The sequence below is a fragment of the Scyliorhinus canicula genome, chromosome 11, assembly GCF_902713615.1.
Source record: "Scyliorhinus canicula chromosome 11, sScyCan1.1, whole genome shotgun sequence".
Taxonomy (NCBI): domain Eukaryota; kingdom Metazoa; phylum Chordata; class Chondrichthyes; order Carcharhiniformes; family Scyliorhinidae; genus Scyliorhinus; species Scyliorhinus canicula.
The window spans coordinates 85027716-85050503 of NC_052156.1; the positions used below are offsets into that span (position 1 = coordinate 85027716).

At 47.0% G+C, this 22788-nt stretch overlaps 1 protein-coding gene across 1 annotated transcript in view; it reads right to left on the bottom strand.

Moving 5' to 3' along the window:
- The window catches only part of LOC119973171 (MAP kinase-activated protein kinase 2-like), a 142554-nt gene that overhangs the window by 17704 nt on the left and 102062 nt on the right, over positions 1-22788 (bottom strand). Inside the window, exons 2-6 of the mRNA XM_038810815.1 lie at positions 18485-18624; positions 12109-12173; positions 11129-11208; positions 6100-6226; positions 2606-2672 (exon numbers count right to left, since the gene is read on the bottom strand). Of these exons, the coding sequence (XP_038666743.1) occupies positions 2606-2672; positions 6100-6226; positions 11129-11208; positions 12109-12173; positions 18485-18624 (479 nt within the window). The remainder of the gene's footprint in view (positions 1-2605; positions 2673-6099; positions 6227-11128; positions 11209-12108; positions 12174-18484; positions 18625-22788) is intronic.

The following is a 22788-nucleotide window of genomic DNA, read 5'->3' on the forward strand; positions in this document are numbered from 1 at the left end:
TCTCACACCCCCACCCCGCTCTCTCTCACACCCACCCCACCTCTCTCACACCCACCGACAGCCCCGCTCTCTCTCACACCCACCGACAGCCCCGCTCTCTCTCACCCCCCCCACCCCGCTCTCTCACACCCACCGACAGCCCCGCTCTCTCTCACACCCACCGACAGCCCCGCTCTCTCACACCCACCGACAGCCTCGCTCTCTCACACCCACCGACAGCCCCGCTCTCTCACACCCCCCACACCCCGCTCTCTCTCACACCCACCGACAGCCCCGCTCTCTCACACCCACCGACAGCCCGCTCTCTCTCACACCCACCGACAGCCCTGCTCTCTCACACCCACCGACAGCCCCGCTCTCTCACACCCACCGACAGCCCCGCTCTCTCACACCCACCGACAGCCCCGCTCTCTCACACCCACCGACAGCCCCGCTCTCTCTCACACCCACCGACAGCCCCGCTCTCTCACACCCACCGACGCCCCGCTCTCTCCACACCCACCGACAGCCTCGCTCTCTCTCACACCCACCAACACACCCGCTCTCTCACACCCACCGACAGCCCCGCTCTCTCACACACCCACCGACAGCCACGCTCTTCTCACACCCACCGACAGCCCCGCTCTCTCACACACGACAGCCTCGCTCTCTCTCACACCCACCGACAGCCCCGCTCTCTCACACCCACCGACACCCCGCTCTCTCACACCCACCGACAGCCCCGCTCTCTCACACCCACCGACAGCCCCGCTCACTCACACCCACCAACATCCCCGCTCTCTCACACCCACCCCACCCCCGCTCTCTCACACCCACCAACAGCCCCGCTCTCTCTCACACCCACCGACAGCCCCGCTCTCTCACACCCACCCCACCCCCGCTCTCTCACACCCACCGACAGCCCGCTCTCTCTCACACCCACCCCACCCCCGCTCTCTCACACCTACCAACAGCCCCGCTGTCTCACACCCACCGACAGCCCCGCTCTCTCACACCCACCCCACCCCCGCTCTCTCACACCCACCGACAGCCCCGCTCTCTCACACCCACCCCACCCCCGCTCTCTCACACCCCCCGACCGACAGCCCCGCTCTCTCTCACACACCCCCCCCACTCCGCTCTCTCTCACACCCCCCACCCCCGCTCTCTCTCACACCCACCGACAGTCCCGCTCTCTCACACACCCCCTCCACCCCCCCGCTCTCTCTCTCACCCCCCCACCCCCCGCTCTCTCTCACACCCCCCCCCCACCCCCGTTCTCTCTCACACCCACCGACAGCACCGCTCTCCCACACACCCCCGACAGCCCCGCTCCCTTTCTACACACACCCCACCCCCCGCGCTCTCACACCCACTGACAGCCCCGCTCTCTCACACTGCCGCTGATAGTGAACCTATCTGTAGCAAACACAAGAAGTCTTACAACACCAGGTTAAAGTCCAACAGGTTTGTTTTGATCACTAGCTTTCGGAGCACAGCTCCTTTCTCAGGTGAGCAGTGCTCCGAAAGCTAGTGATTCAAAACAAACCTGTTGGACTTTAACCTGGTGTAAAAGTTCTTACAGTGCTCATCCCAGTCCAACACCGGCAGAGAAAGTCTCCAATTGGAGGAGCAGAGCCTGGCAGAATCTTTACCTCTGACTCATCTGTCTCATGGGCATTTTGAACAGTGGCTCTGGGGGACACATTGGGAGGTTTGGACAAGCCTGCTCTCACCCATATCCAATTGGATGGTGCACTTACCACTGAAACATCAGCTTACTCTCTTGTACAGTTTGCACTCCCAACACCAGCCTGACATTTCCCCAAGTGTTATGTCCCGAGTTCAGTTGTATTTTTCCTCTGAGAAAAGTTGTGTGTAACTGATTTATACCGAATTTGATTTTATACCGACTTATACCAATTTATACTGGTTTATTCTGATTTATAATGATTTATATATGAAACATCTCTCTGAGCAAATTACCCTGCTTATTTGCACTACTTACTAATTACTTGCACCAAAACCCCACACAACACATTAACCTCGTTCATCAACATAGCCCCATCTCCATGTACATCATTGGAGAATGAAGTTCCCTGAAGTTACACCCATTTCTCTTGTGTGGGTTCAAATTTGTAGCCAAAAGTTTAGGTGCAGCGGGACAATGTGTTGCAATGGTTGGCTAATAGTGGTGTTTTATAGCATTTAAAAAAAAATACTGCTCCTCAATTTTAAACACATTAATATGATAAAAGTAAATTAAAAGAGGAAGCTGGTGCGTACTGCACACTTTCCTCGCAACCCCGATTGTTTATACTGATTTCTACAACTTTGCATGGGTTTTACATTTTGATAGATGCTAGTGCAATATGGGTGCAAGCTTGCACTGGTGATATCAACGGCGAAGAAAACACATTGTAAGTTTCAGCAAGGGTGCAATCTAGAAAATCCTCAGCTGCCCTGAGTAAAGTTTGCTACTGAGCACATGGACCGTCTGTCATACGATATCGCCATAACAACTGGCTAACCAAAGGGCTCCTGGAGAGTAGTGGATAAGATTAAGGGGGGGGGGGGGGAATCGATAAAGAGAAGCAATGGGAGATAAATGAAGCAAGTTACTTACAGAATATACATGATAACTCCCAGGGACCACATGTCACACGACTTGTCATATTTCTCTGGACCAGGACCTCTGGAGCTGTGACAACACATGGGAACGGAATAGCAATCCAGGACAAGGCGAACCAAACTGATTTGAAAATAAAAATATGTTCCAATATATCCTTGAGGGGAATGGACATATCATTGTACTATTCCCTCACCAAAGGCATTCCTTAGAATTAATAAGAAGTTGCATTATATATTAACGTCCATATTTGTGTAGCAGGATGTATAAACAATAAACAATATGGAGTGTTATATCCAGATGATGCACTGTGCATCATTATATAAATTTAGCATGGTGTTATACCCTCAAGATTGCCAGAGGTGGTGATAGATAGTATAAATTGACAAGCTGGCCTTTAGTAGCATAGTTTGAGCTATTGAACTTCTCGGGAGGATCAATCATCAGTTCATTGGAAATGACCTTTCGTTTCAACTCAGCAATGTGCTCGGTCATACTCAACTTCCTCCAGGTTAGTGTTGAAGGGAGATCTGTTATAAAAGAGATTATATGCTCTTGGATGATGACATTCCCACCAACAGAGAAGTTAAAGCCTTATCTAAAAGGTAAGTCAGATTTGTATCTCTATGGACTGAGGCAAATTTGGTCATTGGCAGACAAATGTCAAGTTGGAGTCAACGCTAGGTGACTAACTCTACTGACAAAGGACTGGACCGTGATGTATCAATCTCTACTCTGCAAGAGTAGCAAACTTTCATTCTGTCTCCTGGCTTGCTAATGATTTCTGCTTGGAGCAAACAGATGGAGACTCTGTTGGAAAACTGGTGGAAAGGGGGACTGAAAAGAACAGGTGGCCTGGATGGGACCATGGGCTTCGGGACATCCCAAAGTGTAATGTTGTAGCTGGGAGTATGGCTCTGCAGATGTGTCTTCAGTGGCACTTGCACCCACCTGTCCTATACAAATGGAGTGCCCTTCTCATTGAGCCACAAACTCTGGTGAGGCCAACACTGGCATGGCCACTGGGATCACAACCCAAACAATTGTGCTGCCAACATCATTAGCTCACAGACTCTTTGAATCCAAAACCATGCTGCTCAATATACTTGATGAGGATGCTCTCTCTCCCATGGCAGAAGATATCCTTCACAGTATCAGATGTGGTCAGACTGTTAATTCTCTGCAAGATCAAGTCTTTCAGCTGCTAGCATTCAGGCACACTTGTTAAGGCAGGATATAGGAGTTACCATGAATCCATGTTGATGTGGGGGTGGGGGGTCAGTTAGCTCAGTTGGCTGGACGGCTGGTTCGTGATGCGGAGCGACACCAGCAGCACGGGTTCAATTCCCATACTCAATGAGGTTATTCATGAAGGCCCGCCTTCTCAACCTTGCCCTTGCATGAGGTGTGGTGACCTTCAGGTAAATCACCACCAGTCACCTCTCAAAGGGGATAGCAGCCTCTGGTCCTCTGGGGCTGTGGTGACGTTTACATTTGATATAAATACAAAGCATTTCATGCAGAACCAATACTGCAGCTCTGTGTTTTGCATTTCCTGTCACTAAGCCTCTGGATATTATTTGCAGAGCTAATCATCGCATGCAGAATGCAAGCTGTGCCTTCTGCGCTGATGTCCCACCGCTGTTAAGGAGAGAGAGAGCAGCTCAATGAAAGCTGTGGAGAGTCAGAAGGAAATACACTTCTGATCACCCATAACATCCGGTTATAGGGTAAGAGTGGCACTGGGCCAGCAAGTGAGGAATCTCCCAACCATCTTGTCGGAGGAAGGGGGTATTTTACTGCAGGATCTGCCGCGGACGTGAGGTGGGATTTTCTGAGGCTCCATGTCGCCTTGCCTGCAGCCTGAGGTTAACTGAAAAACTACCGGCTTTATATCTCACTAAGCTGCACGTGCACGTGAGGCTCATGGTACAGGCCTCAGGAAAAGTTTGCCGACTGCTGAACCATAGAAAAATGATCTACTGTTGGGACCAATCACAATTGCCTGGGGAGGCGAGCTGGCCCAGTATACGGATCCATCCTTGGGGCAGACCGAATTTACATTTCCATGGTCAGGAGTATCCTCCCATGCCAGTAAAAGCAAATTAATGGAGTCTGAAACAAAAAGAGAAAGATGGCTGGCATAATCTCAGCAGCTGCTGCCAGCAGCTGTGGAGACGAAGAACAGATCCCAATGTTTCGAGTCTGAACAAGAACAATACAGCACAGGAACAAGGCCCTTTCGGCATCCAAAGCCATGCACCGGTCATGAATACCAACCTCTGGCCAAAACCCTCAGCATTTCATTGTGTCCGTATCCCTCTATCCCCACTTTATCCATGTATTAATCAGATGCCTTTTGACGCTGTTAATACATCTGCTTTCCACAACCCTCCCCTGGCAAAGTGTTCTGGACACTCATCACCCTCTGCGTAAAAAACCTCGCCTCGGGACATCTCCTCTAAACTTTGCCCCCTGGTGACTGGCCCCTCCACCCTGGGAAAGATTCATCCACCTGGAAACATTTGCTTCATTCTCTCTCCACAGATGCTGTCAGACCTGCTGAGATTGTCCAGCATTTGCTGTTTTTGTCGGCCATTAAGGTTGTTGGGGATAAATGCAGAACTCCGCCGCTGCTACACTGTGGAATCTCCAATTCTAAGAAACCGATGCACTGTTGCTCTGTCCCCGTGATGAAAGATATGCTACTGAAGACCAACTTCCCAAAGATTCTCCTTCCGTCAGTCTTTCCTTCCTTGAAAAATCCTTTGGCTTTTAAATTAGAAGTGTAGGATCCACTAATCACAAATTCCCCATTTGTCTATGATCGTTCTTCATAGTGTGGGCACTATTAGAAAGGTTGGCATTTATTGACCTAGGGAAGATGGTGGTGGGCCTTCTTGAAACACTGCAGCCTGTATGATGAAGGAATCCGACAATGTCGTTAGGCATACGGAGTTTGTCCTGCATTGTGGATCTTGCCCCTTCAGCTCAGTTTCTCCATTATAAAAAAAAAGGCAGCGCTCTTTTTCTCCATTCTTTCATGCAATATGGGCCTCGCTGGCTCGGCCAACATTCGTTGCCCATCCATAATTCCCCCCCCGAACCAGGTGTCTCAGTTGGCCATTTCAGAGGGCCAGTGCTGACCATATCGCTGTATGAGTCAATGTAGGTTAGACCGGGTAAGGACAGCAGATTTCCTTCATTAAAGCACATTAGTGAACCAGATCGGTTTTTAACAACAATCAACAATGGGTTCCATAGTCATCATTAGGCTCTTAATTCCAGAATTTAAAAAAATTGGATACAAATTTCACCATCTGTCACGGTGGGATTGGAAGCTAGATCCCCAGACCATTACCCTGGGTGTCTGGATTAGTTCTGTGATAATATCACTACACCACCACCTCCCTTTCTGGTTAATTATTGACCTTGCTGTATTATTCATGAGAAATATTTGCCTCAGAGAAAGTGTGACTCTTAACACTGACCAACATAGTACGGTGTGTAGCAGGGCGTTGCCAGAGAGTGTGAAGCGTTGTCTCTTTCGCAAACCCAAAATCCGGTGAGCTTGAGGATTGCGTTCAAATCTTTTGAAGTGTACAACAAGTTTTCCGGCCTGCAAATTCAAATGAATATCAAGGGTGTCAGGAAGATTCTTTGTTTAAAAAAAAATAAATGAACAACTAGCAGAATTGGACGTGGCCCGTTTGATTGTACACTCCAGGTATTGAACCACAAGTCATGTACATGGAGAATGGAATAACCCACACCTTTCAGAAATGGTTTACATTACAACAAATTACATTGACGTGTATTCACTGGCAAAGATCACTGACAAATCCTGCATCAAAGAAATATCCTGGAAATAATCAGCACAGCAGGCAAATGCCCTGATCTTTAGCATCTGTCCTAATTAAGCAGTTGGGGTCTTTATGTTTTTTTTTACATGTACCCAATATTTTTTTTCCAAGGGGAAATTTAGCTGGCCAATCCACCTACCATGCACATCTTTGGGTGTGGGGGTGAAACTCATGCAGACACGGGAAAATGTGCAAATTCCATACAGACAGTGACCCAGGACTGGGATCGAACCTGGATCCTCAGCGCCTTAGGCAGCAGTGCTAACCACTGCACCTCTGTGCCTCCGTGTTGGGGTCTTATTTTAACGTCTCATCCACAATATAGCACCTCCTACAATGCCTCCTTCATTTTGCAGTTGTGGAGTGGGGATCCCAGCTTGAGAGGTGTGAGTGAAGTCCTATCAATGGGATGATTCAGAGATTTGAACTACCATGCCAGTTTGCATTTATATAGCATCTTTCATGTACTAGAACCTGCCACGTCAGCGTGGCTTCGTCAAGGGGAGGCCACGTCTGACAAATCTGTTAGACATGATGTGGAGATTCCGGCGTTGGATTGGGGTGGACACAGTAAGAAGTCTTACAACACTAGGTTATAAAGTCCAACAGGTTTGTTTGGAATCACTAGCTTTCAGAGCGCAGCTCCTTCATCAGGTGAGTGAAGAGGTGGGTTCCACAAACACATATATAGACAAAGTCAATGATGCATGATGATACTTTGAATGCGTGTCTTTGCAGGTGATCAAGTCTTTACAGGTCCAGACGGTGTGACTGGAGAGAGGGATAATCGCAATTCAAGAGGTGTGAATTGTCTCAAGCCAGGATAGTTGGAAGAATTTTGCAAGCCCACGCCAGATGGTGAGGGGTGAATGTAATGAGACATGAATCCAAGGTCCCGGTTGAGACTGTACTCACATATGCGGAACTTGGCATCAGATTCTGCTCGGCGTTTTCTGCGTTGTCGCGTGTCCTTTAAGCCGCCTTGGAGAACGCTTACCCGAAGATCAGAGGCTGAATGCCCTTGACTGCTGAAGTGTTCCCAGACTGGAAGGTAACATTCCTACTTGGTGATTATCACGCGATGTCCGTTCATCCGTTGTCGCAACATCTGCATGGTCACGCCAATGTATCACGCCTCAGCACATCCTTTCCTGCAGCGCATGAAGTAGACAATGTTGGCTGGAGTCGCACGAGTATGTATCGCGTATTGGTGGTGGTGTTCTCACGTTGTAATGGTGGTATCCAGGTCGATGCACGTCTTGCAGGAGGTTGCCATGCAGGGTTGCGTGTCTCGTGGTCGCTGTTCTCCTGAAGGCTGGTAGTTTGCTGCTAAACAATGGTCTGTTTCAGGTTGCACGTTGTTTGATGGCAAGTAGTGGGGGGAGTGGGGAAGACCTTGAACACGATGTTTGTCTTCATCGATGACATTTTGAAGGCTGCGAAGATGTCATCGTAGTTTCTCTGCTCCAGGGAAGTCCTGGATGACAAAGGATACACTGTCGGTTGTGTCCCGTGTTCATCTTCTGAGGAGGTCTGTGCAGTTTTTTGCTGTGACTCGGAACTGTCGATCGATGAGTCGAGCGCCATATCCGTTCTTACGAGGGTGTTTTTCAGTGTCTGCAGGTGTCTGTTATGTTCCTCCTCGTCTGAGCAGATCCTATGTATATGGAGGGTTTGTCCATAGGGAATGGCTTCTTTAATGTGTTTAGGGTGGAAGCTGGAGAAGTGGAACACCGTGATGTTATCCGTGGGCTTACGGTAAAGTGAAGTGCTGAGGTGATCGTCCTACATGGAGATGCGCGTGTCCAAGAATGCAACCGATTCTGGATGGTAGTCCACGGTGAGTCTGATAGTGGATGGAACTTATTGATGTCATCGTGTAGTCGTTTCAGTGATTCTTCACTGTGGGTCTAAAGGAAAAAAAATGTCATTGATGTATCTGGTGTATAATGTCGGGTGAAGGTCCTGTGCAGTGAAGAGGTCTTGTTCAAATTTGTGCATGAAGATGTGGGCGTACTGATGTGCGAATTTGGTCCCCATGGCTGTTCAGTGTGTCTGGATGAAGAACTTGTTGTGAAACGTGAAAACGTTGTGATCCAGGATGAAGCGGATGAGTTGTAGAATTGCATCTGTTAGTGTTCCTTGAGGAGATAACAAGGAAGTGAGACAAAGGAGAACCAGTAAGGGGTCACGATTTCAAGGTGAGAGGGGGAAAGTTTAAGGGAGATGTGCGTGGAAAGTTTTTTTACGCAGAGGGTGGTGGGTGCCTGGAACGCTTTACCAGTGGAGGTGGTAGAGGCGGGCACGATAGCATCATTTAAGAAGCATCTAGACAGGTATATGAATGGGCGGGAACAGAGGGAAGTAGACTTTGGAAAATAGGAGACAGGTTTAGATAAAGGATCTGGATCGGCGCAGGCTGGGAGGGCCGAAGGGCCTGTTCCTGTGCTGTAATTTTCTTTGTTCTTTGTTCAGTACACGTGATTCATTTAGATTTCCAGAAGGCCTTTGACAAGGTGCCGCATAGGAGACTGTTAAATAAGTTAAGAGCCCATGGTGTTAAGGGTAAGATCCTGGCATGGAGAGAGGATTGGCTGACTGGCAGAAGGCAGAGATGTGGATTAAAGGGGTCTTTTTCAGGATGGCAGCCGGTGACTAGTGGTGTGCCTCAGGGGTCTGTTCTGGGACCACAACTTTTCACAATATACATCAATAATCTGGAAGAAGGAACTGAAGGCACAGTTGCTAAGTTTGCAGATGACACAAAGATCTGTAGAGGGACAGGTAGTATTGAGGAAGCAGGGGGCTGTAAAAGGACTTGGACAGGCTGGGAGAGTGGGCAAAGAAATGACAGATGAAATACAATGTGGAAAAGTGTGAAGTTATGTACATTGGAAGGAGGAATGGAGGCATAGACTATTTTCTAAATGGGGAAATGCTTAGGAAATCAGAAGCACAAGGAGTTCAAGATTCTCTTACGGTTAACGTGCAGGTTCAGTCAGCAGTTAGGAAGGCAAATGCAATGTTGGCATTCATGTCGAGAGGGCTAGAATACAAGAGCAGGGTTGTACTTCTGAGGCTGTGTAAGGCTCTGGTCAGACCCCATTTGGAGTATTGTGAGCAGTTTTGGACCCCGTATATACGGAAGGATGTTCTGGCCTTGAAAAGGGTCCAGAGGAGGTTCTCAAGAATGATCCCTGGAATGAAGAGCTTGTCATATGAGCAACGGTTGAGGACTCTGGGTCTGTACTCGTTGGAGTTTCGAACGATATGGGGGGATCCTATTGAAACTTACAGGACACTGCGAGGCCTGGATAGAGTGGACGTGGAGGGAATGTTTCCACTTGTAGAAAAAACTAGAAGCAGAGGACACAATCTCAGACTAAAGGGATGATCCTTTAAAACTGAGATGAGGAGGAATTTCTCCAGCCAGAGGGTGATGAATCTGTGGAACTCTTTGCTGCAGAAGGCTTGTGGAGGCCAATCACTGAGTGTCTTTAAACAGAGATAGATAGGTTTTTGATAATAAGGGGATCAGGGGTTATGGGGAGAAGGCAGGCGAATGGGGATGAGAAAAAAAATCAGCCATGATTGAATGGCGGAGCAGACTCGATGGGCCAAGTGGCCTAATTCTGCTCCTATATCTTATCATGGTCTTACTGGCTGCAAACATTTTTTGATTTCATACAGTCACAAAAGGAGCGAGAGAAATGAAAGATTCTTTTTCTTTCTACTCTGTGTCATCACTTTCCTTACACTCAGTCAGTCTATCTCCCAGAATCCCTACAATACAGGAGGCCATTCGGCCCATCGAGTCTGCACCAATACTCTGAAAGAGCACACTACCGAGGGCCACTCTCCCGCCCACCCCGTCCTATCCCCGTAACCTAACCTGAACATCCCTGGACAGTAAGGAGCAATTTAGACATCGACATAGACATAGAACATACAGTGCAGGAGGCCATTCGGCCCATCGAGTCTGCACCAACCCACTTGAGCCCTCACTTCCACCCTATCCCTGTAACCCAATAACCCCTCCTAACTTTTTTGGTCAATAAGGGCAATTTATCATGGCCAGTCCAACTAACCTGCACGTCTTTGGACTGTGGGAGGAATCCGGAACACCCGGAGGAAACCCACGCAGACACAGGGAGAACGTGCAGACTCCCACAACAGTGACCCAGCAGGGAATCGAACCTGGCACCCTGGAGCTGTGAAGCCACAGTGCTAACCACCTGTGCTACCGTGCTGCCATTTAGCATGGCTAATCCACCTAACCCTGACATCTTTGGACTGTGGGAGGAAACTGGAGCACCCGGAGGAAACTCACGAAGACAAGGGAGAACATGCAAACTCGACAGACAGTCTCCAAAGGCCGATATCAAACCCGGGTCCCTGGCACTGTGGGTAGCAGTGCTAACTACCGTGCAACTGTGCTTTTCACCAACATACAAGCACCATCGCCTTTCCTCAGCGCCATTTCTCCACCCCTGTTTTCAATAGTATATTTCCCAGCTCGGGCCTATCTCCTTATTTTCTTCTCATTTGGATTTTAGTTAAAAATAAATGATGTTAAAACATCTGAATCAGTCAATGATAAAGGACTTTTGCCTTAGCCCAGAAACATGTCTACCAATTGCAACTGCTCAGGTCTTACCTTGACATCCCTGTGAGCAATGTTCATTGCATGAAGGTACTGAATAGCACTCCCTATATCCCTCATTATTTCTGAGGCCTCTGTAAAATACACAAAAGGAATCAATAGAGGGTTCACTGGACTGACCATTTGCAGGCAACATATTTCAGACACCATCAATGTGGAGAATGTCAGGTTTCAAGTAAATTGTTATTCAACAATAGTGGCTGCGTATGTGTTCAGCAAGCAGCAGGGTCAGATTCAGATTCAGAAACCTAACCTGTGATGTAACAATTCAGAAATTTATCTTGGTTTGATAATGCTCCAGTTGAGAGATGTAGGAATTGAACACTTTTCATTTCATGGACATACCAGCACCAAGAACTTCCAATACTGTGTATAACAGCCACCAGAGTAAAGCTCACAGCACCTCAATGCCAATCCAAGAACCCCGACTGATTTTCCCAATTCTCTAACTCAGGGAAACCAACATCAGTTGTAGTGCTTCTACATCTTTTACTTTGCGGAGATCAGGTAACTCAGTGACTTGTTACACGGCTCCATGACCCTTTGTATAAAACGGGTCCAACCTGGCACTCCCAGATCCTCTAACGTACGAATTGTTAACATGCATCCTGCAGTGTTTGATGCTGCTTCACCTGCTGCAGTGACCTGCTTTCATCGCTGCTACTTTCCTTCCATTACCTTGAACACAGAGATCACCTCAGTTTAAAATAAACACCAGCTCCTCAACCTGCCCTGGTAGCTCAAATTCCTGATATCCAGAATTGGCCACTCGCCTCTGTATCCTCTGAAGGGCTGTGACCTCCTTCCAATGATTAGGTAACTAGAACTGCGCCCTTGAGCTTGACTGACACCACTGTGTGATATTTATAACCGGAGTGAGTTCCCCTGTTGTTTGTCTGACAATGAAGCAAGGTCACAGAATATAATGAGGACAACAAGTGAAACGGTCTGGAATGTCGCGCCTCATAACTTACCCCTCTCAGTAAACGCCTGATCCCCCCGATCCTGGATCCTGTTGAACAGTTCACCTCCTTCCATACTGTCAGGGTGCAACGGAGAGTTCAAAGAGCATAGATTAGTAAGGAGACATGGCTAGCAATTGCCCAGAGGACTCGACCCACAGTATTCTGTATTTTGTACCTTCAAAATTATATCGGAGTTTTATAACAAAACTCAATAAAACATTTTTTTTAAAGCATCAGAATTTGCAGATCCAAAAACTAAAATGCAAGACGCTAGCGAAGATAGGGAATGGCAGAAAATTCCCTGTCTCTTATATCTTGAGGCTTGTACGCGCTGAGGTCTACGAGAGTAAAAGGTGATGTGATTGGAAAATAGATGATCCGGAGGGGTCTCCACAGGGTGGATATGGAGAGAATGTTTCCTCTTGTGGGAGAATTTAGAACTTGGAATCGCTGTCTAAAAATGAGTGTTGCCCATTTAGGACGGAGATGAGGCCACATTTTTTTCCACACAGAGTGTCGTGAGTCTTTGGAACTCTCTTCCTGAAAAGGCAGTGGAAGCAGAGTCTTTGTATATTTTTAAGGCAGAGGTGGATAGATTTTTGGTGAGGGAGTGATAGGTTATCGGGGGTAGGCAGGATGCAGATTTGAGGTTACTAACAGTTCAGCCATGATCTTATTAACCAGGTTAACCAGAAACAAATCCATTAATTACATTAATAAGGAGCTTATTAAACAACCCCATAAAAAAATCTATGATCTCCTCCAACAGACTACCAGATAGAGGAAAAACTTTAAAGTAGAAATTTCCAGTCTTCATATGGGAATCTCGTTATTCCACTATTCAGGTAGTTAGCCTAGGCACTCTATCGAGGGGGAATCTCCCGGAAAATAAAATCTCACTGTCAAAGACAGTTCCAGGCTGAGAAAAGAAAAGATAATGAATAAGCCCTTGGGAGCTAAGAATCACTTTGGATTGATTCTGGAAAAGTTGAAAGTCGACATAAAGCACAAAGTATACCTGTGACTCATGCTTTCTCAATTGTTGCCTACTAAGATACTGGCCGGAATTCTCCGTCCCTTCACGCCGGCAGGATTCTCGGTCCCGCTGCAGTGAATGGAGTTTTGGCTCAGTGCCAAATACTTTGTTCTCCGAGAACAATTGGGAAAACACACTTCTCAGGTGTACTTTACACTGTGCTTTATGTTGACATTCAACTTTCCAGAATCAATCCAAAGTGATTCTTAGCTCCCAGGAGTTGATTCATTATTTTCATTTTGTGCTGTTGCAAGTGGAGAACTGCTGAGCTTCAGCCAGACAACTGGTGGCAGTGAAGAAAGCACAGGGAACGGGGAGTAACCCAATGTTGGATAAGTCAGTTGGATGATGTTGCCAGTCAAGGTTGGATAAGATAATTCAGTTCTGAAGAAGATGCATTTTGGACTCAAAACATTAATCCTCGGTGGGATTCTCCAGTTCCCCAGCTGTGTGCCGTTCACGATTGTCTCTTTCTGCCGCTGTCAATTAAAGCCACCCCAAACTGCCAGGAAACCCAAGGTCAGGGGCCATGCAGCAGGAAAAGAGAATTCCAATGGCCTGAGAATTCGGCCTCTATTTCTCTCCCCACAGATGCTGTCAGACCTGCCGAGCTTTTCTGGCACGTTTGTTTTTTATTTCAAATCCCCAGCATCATCCAGGGTTTGCAAAGGAATAATAAGGAGCTTAAAAGTTTATATACTGAAGAATGGAGAACCAGTGATGTTTGAAGAATTTGGTGTTCATGGGATTGTTGACCCTGTGTGACCGGGGATGAAGGACAAGAAATAGTGATGGTGGGCAGACAGGTTTCAGAGAAACATAGCCTGAAAGCTGACAGAGGCATAGATGTGTGATCTAGCCGTTATTGAGGGGGAGTAGGTAGGTAGAGGATTTATCGATTCATCTCTGGGGAAAATAGTACACGAGAGTTCACATCTCTGAATATAACCGGAGGTAGATGGAGTCAAGGCTAGAGAAACATAGTTGTTGCTGACAACCAAGATTTCAAGATAGTTATAGATAAGATTGGACTTTATGGCTTATCTATCTTCATCCATCCGAAAAGAGTTCTACTGCTGCACCTAATTGTTTCTCAAGGATATTATTAGTACAGTAATGAGAGATGACCTTGGCTCGAGAGGTGAAGGCACAGAATTAGTTTGGGTAGAGATAGGAAAGATCACTTGTGGGAGTGGTTTATAAGCCCCCTAGCAGTAGATGCACAGTAGGAAAGGGCATGTAGAAATAAATAAATCAGGTGTGTAACAAAGGTACTGTAACAATCATGGGTGACTTTGATTTACACATAGATTAGACCAGTCAGATTGGCAAAGGTGGCCTGGAACATAAGTGTAATCGATCAATTTCTTAGAACAGTATGTTCTAGTGCCAACCAGGGAGCAGGCTGTTTAGAAACTGGTAATGAGCAATGGGACAGGATGAATCAATTACCTCATAGTAAAGGAGCCACCATAGCTTGGTAGAATTTCATGTTCAGTTTGAAAGGGAGAAGTGAGAGTCTAAGATTAGCATTTTAAACCTGAATAAAGGTCATAAGCAGTGATAAAAGTAACTTGAATTCCTTACCAGTACGGTCATATCACAATACCCCTTCCCACCGACGTTGTAACACTAAATACACTTCAAAAATAGACCATTGGCAGGAACTCCATAATATATGGAAATCTTTCTTTCTCTGCCCCATATTGTTGTTGAGGTGAGCTCAGAGCTACTAAACGACACAGTGATTCACACAAAGCTGGCCAATTGAATACATCGAAAGAACAGTGACATGTTCATCCAGGGAAACAGGTGGGAGAGAAGAGAAAGGCAGTATCAGGAACAAAGTGAAGAATTAACAATGGAAAAAAGTATGTAACAGAAGAAAGATAGAAAAGCACGATGAGAGAGAGAGAGGAAAAAAGGGGCCCCCATTAGTTAAGAGTGTGAGAGAGTGCATAGAGAAAGGCAGTGTCAGGAATAAAGTGAAGAATTAACAATGGTAAAAAATATATAACAGAAGAGATAGAAAAGCACGGTGTGTGAGAGAGAGAGACAGAGAGAAAAGGGGGCCCTATTAGTTAAAAGAGTGAGCGAGTGAATAGAGAGTGGCTGATAAAAAGCAAAGAAGGGGCAATTTGATTAGAGAAAGGCTATGGACTGGGAGATTGTGAATATGTAGCGCAAAACTGCCCTAGAGTTTTCACGAATAGCAAAGTTCAGAGAAACCAAATATTCACTTCAAGAACAAAGCATTAGGAAGAATTAGAATAGAATTAGAGTCAATGCTACAAAAATGGAGTCCATTCAGTCCATCGAGCTCACAGCCAAAGACAAATAGACACAAGGCAGAATGTATAGAAATTCAGAATAAATGCAAATCACATTGAACAATACAAAACATGATTTAAAAGTACTAACTAAACAATACGTATGGCGAGAAAAATGTGGGAAAGTGGTTTAAGTTAAAGACAATTAAGAATCTTCATATTGATTCGGGATAGAGTCTGTTTTGGTTGGACAGAGTTACCAGAAATGGGCCCCAAATTGTAAATAATCTGAAACAGGTTGGAAGGATCTACTGATTAATTAATTAATGTAGCTCATTAGCTTCAATCGGACGTCTGCTGGAACCCAGCAGACGATAGGGTACGGATGTGAGATTCAGAGGGGATGTCAGCGACACTTCAGCAGGTCCATAACCGATTGGATGAGTCCCAGAGGCTCCGGATGCAGGAGATGGCGCCGGTATTGCGTGGCACTGAGGCCAACGCTGCTAGGGTGGCGACGACAGTAGAGAGCCTGGTGCACAATATCGGCAGCATGGGTGGAGGTGTCCAAGGCGCGGCTTTGTCGGGGGATGTGGCCCTGCACATGGGCCGCCCCCTCGAGCCTCTGTCGATGCTGCTGCCGCTGTCTTCTCTGGCGTCTGGCCTGCCAGCAGCACCACTACAGCAAGTTCTGTAGGACCCAAGATATCATCCATTCCCATGCAATATCTCTTAAGGGATTGGTGAAGGTGTGAGAATGACAACCAGTGGGGCGACCCTCCATATCGCCCATCACTGCTACAACCCCCCCCCACACCCGACACATCCTGCCCACGCACCCCCGGCTGCCGAATGGTGTCCGAGGACCCCAGACCCTATACCCCAGACACCCGCATGTAATGATACCTGGACCGGGCGCTGGTCCCCACCCTGGTGCACACATCCACCCTCTGGTCATGGAGAGTTTTCCGCACCGGGGCACAGCCTGTGGGTGTTCGGGTACTGGCCACTGCGTCCTAGGTTTTGCCTCCCGCAGTGGTCAGGCACAGTGTCCAGGCATCACAATCTGATTGGGATGCTGGGCAGTAGCTCCCACTTGCTACATGGCACGCCAACTTACGGGAATACACTGGGGATGTGTGAAGTATTCACTAAACTACAATTGCCAATTCCCAATTGGTATAATAATAATCTTTATTAGTGTCACCAGTAGTCTTACATTAGCACTGCAATGAAGTTACTGTGAAAATCCCCTAGTCGCCACACTCTGGCTCCTGTTCGAGTACACAGTGGGAGAATTCAGAAAGTCCAATTTACCTAACAAGCCCGTCTTTCAGGACTTGTGGGAGGAAACCGGAGCATCCGGAGGAACCCCAAGCATACACGGAGAGAACATGCAGACTCCGCACAGACAGTGACCCAAGCCAGGAATTGAACCCGGGTCCCTGGCGCTGTGAAGCAACAGGACTAATCACTGTGCTACCGTAGCCTTCAGCCACGTAACTGGAGGCCACCGTGGTCAGTGGGAGGTATTGGTGGTCCATGGAGCAGATGGGCAGAGGCTGGAGTGGCCCGAGGAACGGGACCACATGGTACAGGAGTTGGCATTGTGGACCCGCAGGCGCCGAGACACCCATCTATGCATCCCTCCCACCCAAAAGCTCCCCCCCGATGGCGCCCCATCCTAATCGAGCCCAACCCCCTGGTATTCCCCAACTTCTGTACGAGTACCAGGGCAGCAACCATAGTGCCTCCGGGCTCTTTGCCTGTGAGCGATGATGGCTACTCATTTCCTCGGGTCCCCGCAGCAGCCCTCCTGCCAGCTTCACGTTTTTTAAAATGTGTACTGATCGGCGTCATGTGACCACTTGCTAGGGAGGCCGTAAGATCACGGGAGGCCGTGAGATAGGGGGTTGCTCCTGTTAGTTGTATGGAGATCGGGCTTAAGTGGTGATTATTGGTTTCTTGCCACACTATGGCGGGATCCTGATTTCGCCAATGGAAGCAGGCCAGTTAGATAGCACACAACACACAGATTGGCGCCAGGCCCGGTTCTCATTTTTGGCCTCTCGTGCAATTAAACGGCCTTGTTGCGCTATCGCCCAAGTGCAATGCAGCCCTTAAATCGCCTATACACCACAGAAAAGGCCCTCTGGCACATCGTGTCTGCACCGGTCAAAAGCAACCACCTAACCATTCTAATCCCATTTTCCAGCACTTGGTCCAGAGCCTTGTACGCCGTAGGATTGTAAACGCACATTTGAGTACTGTTTAAATATTATTAATGCACTGCCTCCACCACCCCTTCAGGCAGTGAATTCCAAACTCCCACCTCCCTCTGGCTAATAACGTTTTTCCTCACATCCCCTCTAAACCTCCTGCCCCTTACCTTAAATCTAGGCCCCTGGACATTGACCCCTCCACCAATGGGAAAAGTTTTTTCCTGTCCACTCTATCCATGCCCCTTGCAATTTTATACATCTCAATCAAGTCTCCCGCCCCATAGTCTCCTCTGCTCCAAGGAAAACAATCAAAGTCTATCTAATCTCTCTTCATAACTAACACTCTCCAGCCCAGGCAACATCCTGGTAAATCTCCTCTGCACCCTTTCCAGTGCTATCACATCCCGTCTATAATGTGGATTCCAGAACTGCACACGATACTCTAACTATGGCCTAACCAAAGTTTTATACAGCTCCAGCATAACCTTGCTGCTAGATTAGGCAGGATTTTCATCTTCGGAAGCCATGTTGCTTGAATCTTTTGCAACATTAAAATGGTGAAACGTTGCATCAACTTGGAATTGCCTGCGGAGGCTGAAGAGGGATGAGTGTACACGGGAGATGATCTTGTGCACCTGGAAGGTATCACAAAGGGGTAGGATATAAATGAAGAGGTGGGGATCAAGAATTGAAGTGACCCTGTGGACATGGGCAGGGAAACAGCCTCTAGGTACTGGCAGCTTCCCCTTCCCCCCAACCTCTCAGCTGTAATCATTTCTTTATTTATCATATTTTCTCTCCTGCTATTTTCAACATTGTTATTTTCCTGTACTCACAGAACTTGGCTTCTTACTCACCATTCCATCACTATCAGGAGACACCGCTTTCCATGGTGCATGTTCTCATAGACATTCGTTATTCGGACAATATGGAGTGTGCTGGAGGCCCTCCAGTGCATGTCCATTTCACGACGTGCCTTTGGACTATCGTACAGTATCTGAAAAGGAAAAAGAACAGGGACACTAGGGATTGAGAAGTAGCAGTTGGTATGTGCTCGCTCCGAGTGTTACCTCAACACAATATGGAATTTTTCAGAATGATTTAACAGACAAGATCAAAAGGCTTTCTTCTGTGTAGTAAATCCTTTTATGGCAAAGCAGGTACTGGGTTCAGTTTAAATCCTCTGATAGCTCAGGGAAGATTTTCTGCATCTTTAGTTGGGTTTGCACATGCTTGCTCATCTCTGTTTCCTCTCTGGTTTATGATTACTAAATAAATCACTCCTCTCACCATACATCGTCTCTTAATACCCACACACATCTTACATCCTTTTGTGTGTGTGTCCTGTATTGAGATTAAGACTCCTTGCATTGGCTGCCACTCTAACTCATGCTTTTTATGTGTATCAAAGTGCCAGCACATTGTACAGCAAAACCTTAGGATACAGCGTCATGTGCAACTCACCAGACATTTGTGAATTTTGGCAAACTGATGTCCAATTGCTCAAAGGCCGACTCACCCAAACTTTTGCTTGTGGCTAAAACTTCCACGTCCTGCACTCCAGGAGCAACCCCAATGTGTGGAGCACACAGGCCCATAGCTGCAGCAAGTTAGAAGCACAAACTATAGTCCTCGTGTGCGTCAGGCTCATTGTTCAACCTGGCCAAAGTTCACAATAATGGACCAAATTTACCCTACAACATATCAAAGAAACTCATGGCTGGCACGTGGGCATTCTCGATTCAAAATAAAACACAGTTCTCAAAGTGAGAGGGGGAGATTTTGCAAATATTTTGCAGAGGCAGGGAATGTAAAGACCAACTCTGACTAAGATGACCGAGTTTTCATGCTGAGAGAACAAAATGGTTCACTTCTAATTTCCCACCAGCACTGGAGATGTTTCCAGAGCCTGGGAATGAACACTGCCGGTAAGGGGGAAATTAACCCAGCTTCAAAGTTGGAAATCTTCTCTGGCCCGCAGCAATGCACAGCCACCGACTCGGAGAACCTCATCGAGCACATCAATGAGCCGACAAAAAAAATCATCTTAAACTGTTATGATGTGAAATAGCAGTAAAGCAATTTGCTGAAACTCTGCGATTACATTGTAAAATGGGGGTTAGGAAGGTGAAAGCGTGGCAGAGTTGCTATACCTGCTGTCCTTTGATGCCTGATCTAAGTGCTGGGCAGTGGCTAAAGGTGCAGATTAGATTGGGATCAGATTTAATGTGCTATCACCCACAGTGAGTCAGCTGATGCTCACTGTTCGCCTTCCAACATGAAGAATAGTGACAGTTAGGCAAGGTACCATAGGGCAATCAATGCCAACTGAAATATGCCTCCTGGTATAGAGATCCAACCTTTTTCTCAGCAGCAGGAATATCAGTGGACCGATAGATAGTATCAGGAAGTTTATACAAATTTGCTAATGTCCTCACTCCAGTACTTTTTCACACAACCCAAACAAAGGTGGTAAGATGGATTGTTCCTTGTACAGTATCAGCTTATTCCCATCAAAAGGCTGTGGGTTTAAAACTTCAGTTGGGGCCGGGAATGGCAGAAAAGCAATGGGGAGAGGTCAGTGTCGAAGACCTTTCGGTCATAGTGAACTGAGGGGAGGGGAATTGTACAGAATCCCCTTGGGCTGTGTCACTCACATTGAATATATACGGTGAATATTACATTTATCACATATGTACTGAAGCACCTCACGGTGCAACTTGATCTATGTACACAACTTAAATACCATTGTAACATTTGTAATGACCATTTTGTAACCTCTGTAATGTTTCTTTGACTGTATTGAAGCACCTGAAGAGTGTGACATGATGTATGTAGAGAACCTGAGTATTATTGCAGTGTTTGATTGCCATTTTGAAATGTTTCTAATGTTCTTTCCGATATTTTACGAATAAAGTACATCTTTGCAAAAAAAAACCTTTAAAGTTTAGAATACACCATTGACTATCTTCTCAAGCTCAGCAGCATGGATTGTTCCTACAAGTCGATCCCATATCCCTTACCTTTCAGAGTTGTTTCACACTTCCCAATATTCATTCATATAATAGTGCCAAGCCAGGGGATGACATACTACCCAGATATTGTGCTTTTCATTTCGTTCATGTCCTCACACATGCTTTTCCAAACTCCGCAAAGGTGAACTGAGCAAACATTCGGCAACGTACGGTGAGATATAAATGTCGAAACTTCGTCATTTCATAAACAGACATTTTATGAACAAATTTATTTAATTCAATCAGTACAAAAACAATGACGTTCCACGCTTCCCCACATCTTTAGATTGTTATGTTGGACTTGAGCAAAACACCCTCTTACAAAAACTCCAATGTTATCTGTGGTGATATGCATCACTGTAGATACACAAGGGGTTAATGTAAATACCCGTAAACTAGCTAGACACTAGAGGGAGCACCAGAGACATGACACACAGACACTCAACCAATAGAACAGTAAGATAGGACACGACCAATGGGCATTCACGATACATACAGAGGTGACACTACCACAGGGGGCATGACACCAACCCATATATAAGGCCACAGCACACATGATCTTCCTCTTTCCAGTGGAGACACTGAGGGAGTACAGACACAGGGTTGATCACACCCACCACATGGATTGTAGCAGAGTGGCTTGTCAGTCTGAGTAGCTATAGAAGGATTAACAGTAGTGGCGAACCAGAGTAAGAGAATTCTAAATAGTTTAATAAACGTGTTGAAGTTATCTCCACGTCTGAACCTTCGTCAGCGTGCACATCAAGGAAGACGCTTATGCTACGCCAAGAGCATAACAAGACATTATCCAGATCTCTACTCGGTGTCCTTGACATCCTATCCCACACGATGGGTACAATCTACCGGCCACATCGCGCCCCAATGGGAATGCGACATGGCCAGTAGATTCCAGGTGAAGCCTCCATGGTCTTTCAGATAGCCACGATGTCTCGCGGGATCTACCCAAGTCTCGTGAGGTGTCAGATTCGGGAACCCGGCCACAAGTCACACTCATGTACATAGGCTTTAAACCTACTCAAGGCCTACTTATCCGGTACCTACTGGCCACCCAGGATTTACCGCCTAAGCCAGCAGGAGCACTGCCAGGGTGCCAGTACAAGGGTGCCTGGGTGCACTGCCAAGGGTCAGGGCCCGATGGGAGCCATGCACATGAAAGGAGGATGGCAGGTAGGCATGAAAGGTGGGGGAGTGCAAGGCAGGTATGAAGGGGCCTCTGGGAGGTTTGGATGGGGGGTCTTTAAGAGGATGCAGGGGAAACTGAAATGGGTGGCCCGTAGGGACCCCATAGCGGGGTGTTCCCACTTTGGGGGGGGGGGGGCTAATGCCCATGTGTGTTTGGGGGGGGGGGGGGGCGGGGGGTGACACTGTCCATGGGTGGGGGCCCAAAAACTCACTTAGAGTTTGGAGCGCCCTTTCAAAGTGGCGGCCTAATCTTTCAGCTCCACAGTGATGAAAAAGAGGTGTGGGCTAAACCGGTGAGAAACTCCCCAGGGCCCAAAAAAAGTGACTCCGCGTCGTTAGATAGCAGTGGGGAACTCGCCGGCAGAGCCGACAGGAAACATCCAGCAAAACGCACCACAAATGACACTTCGAAACTTTTCTGTCAAATTGCGTCCAAGGTATTAATTTTCCTCACCTCAGCATTCCTCGGCCTTAACCACCTTCCTGCTCAGGGCGTGACTGTGGCACAGTGGTTAGCACTGCTGCCTCACGGCGACGAGGAAAAAAATAAGTGGATATTCTAAATTTATTTTCAAATAAATAAACAATTGATAAGTTTGTTTTCCACCTCACGACATGATACCAGATATCCAAACCAGTGCTCAATGGACCAGGGCCGTTGTGTCAATGCTCCCTGAATAAAGGTCCTGTTAGATTTGACTGTCCTACACAGTTTTACAAAGTGATCAACCAGAATGCGTTGCACCTGAGTGATGGATCTCTGTGTCTGTTCAGAACCCAGGATATATGTTATCCCTTCTTAGTTCCCGAATAACAGAGGTCAAGTCTGTGCTTTTTGGCAAAGTTCAGTTGAACTTTATTTGTCAGTTTGTACCACTGGTAAACTTTATTTATTAATACAAAATTAGGTCAGATTGATTGTCTTTAGCGAATACAGTGGTTGA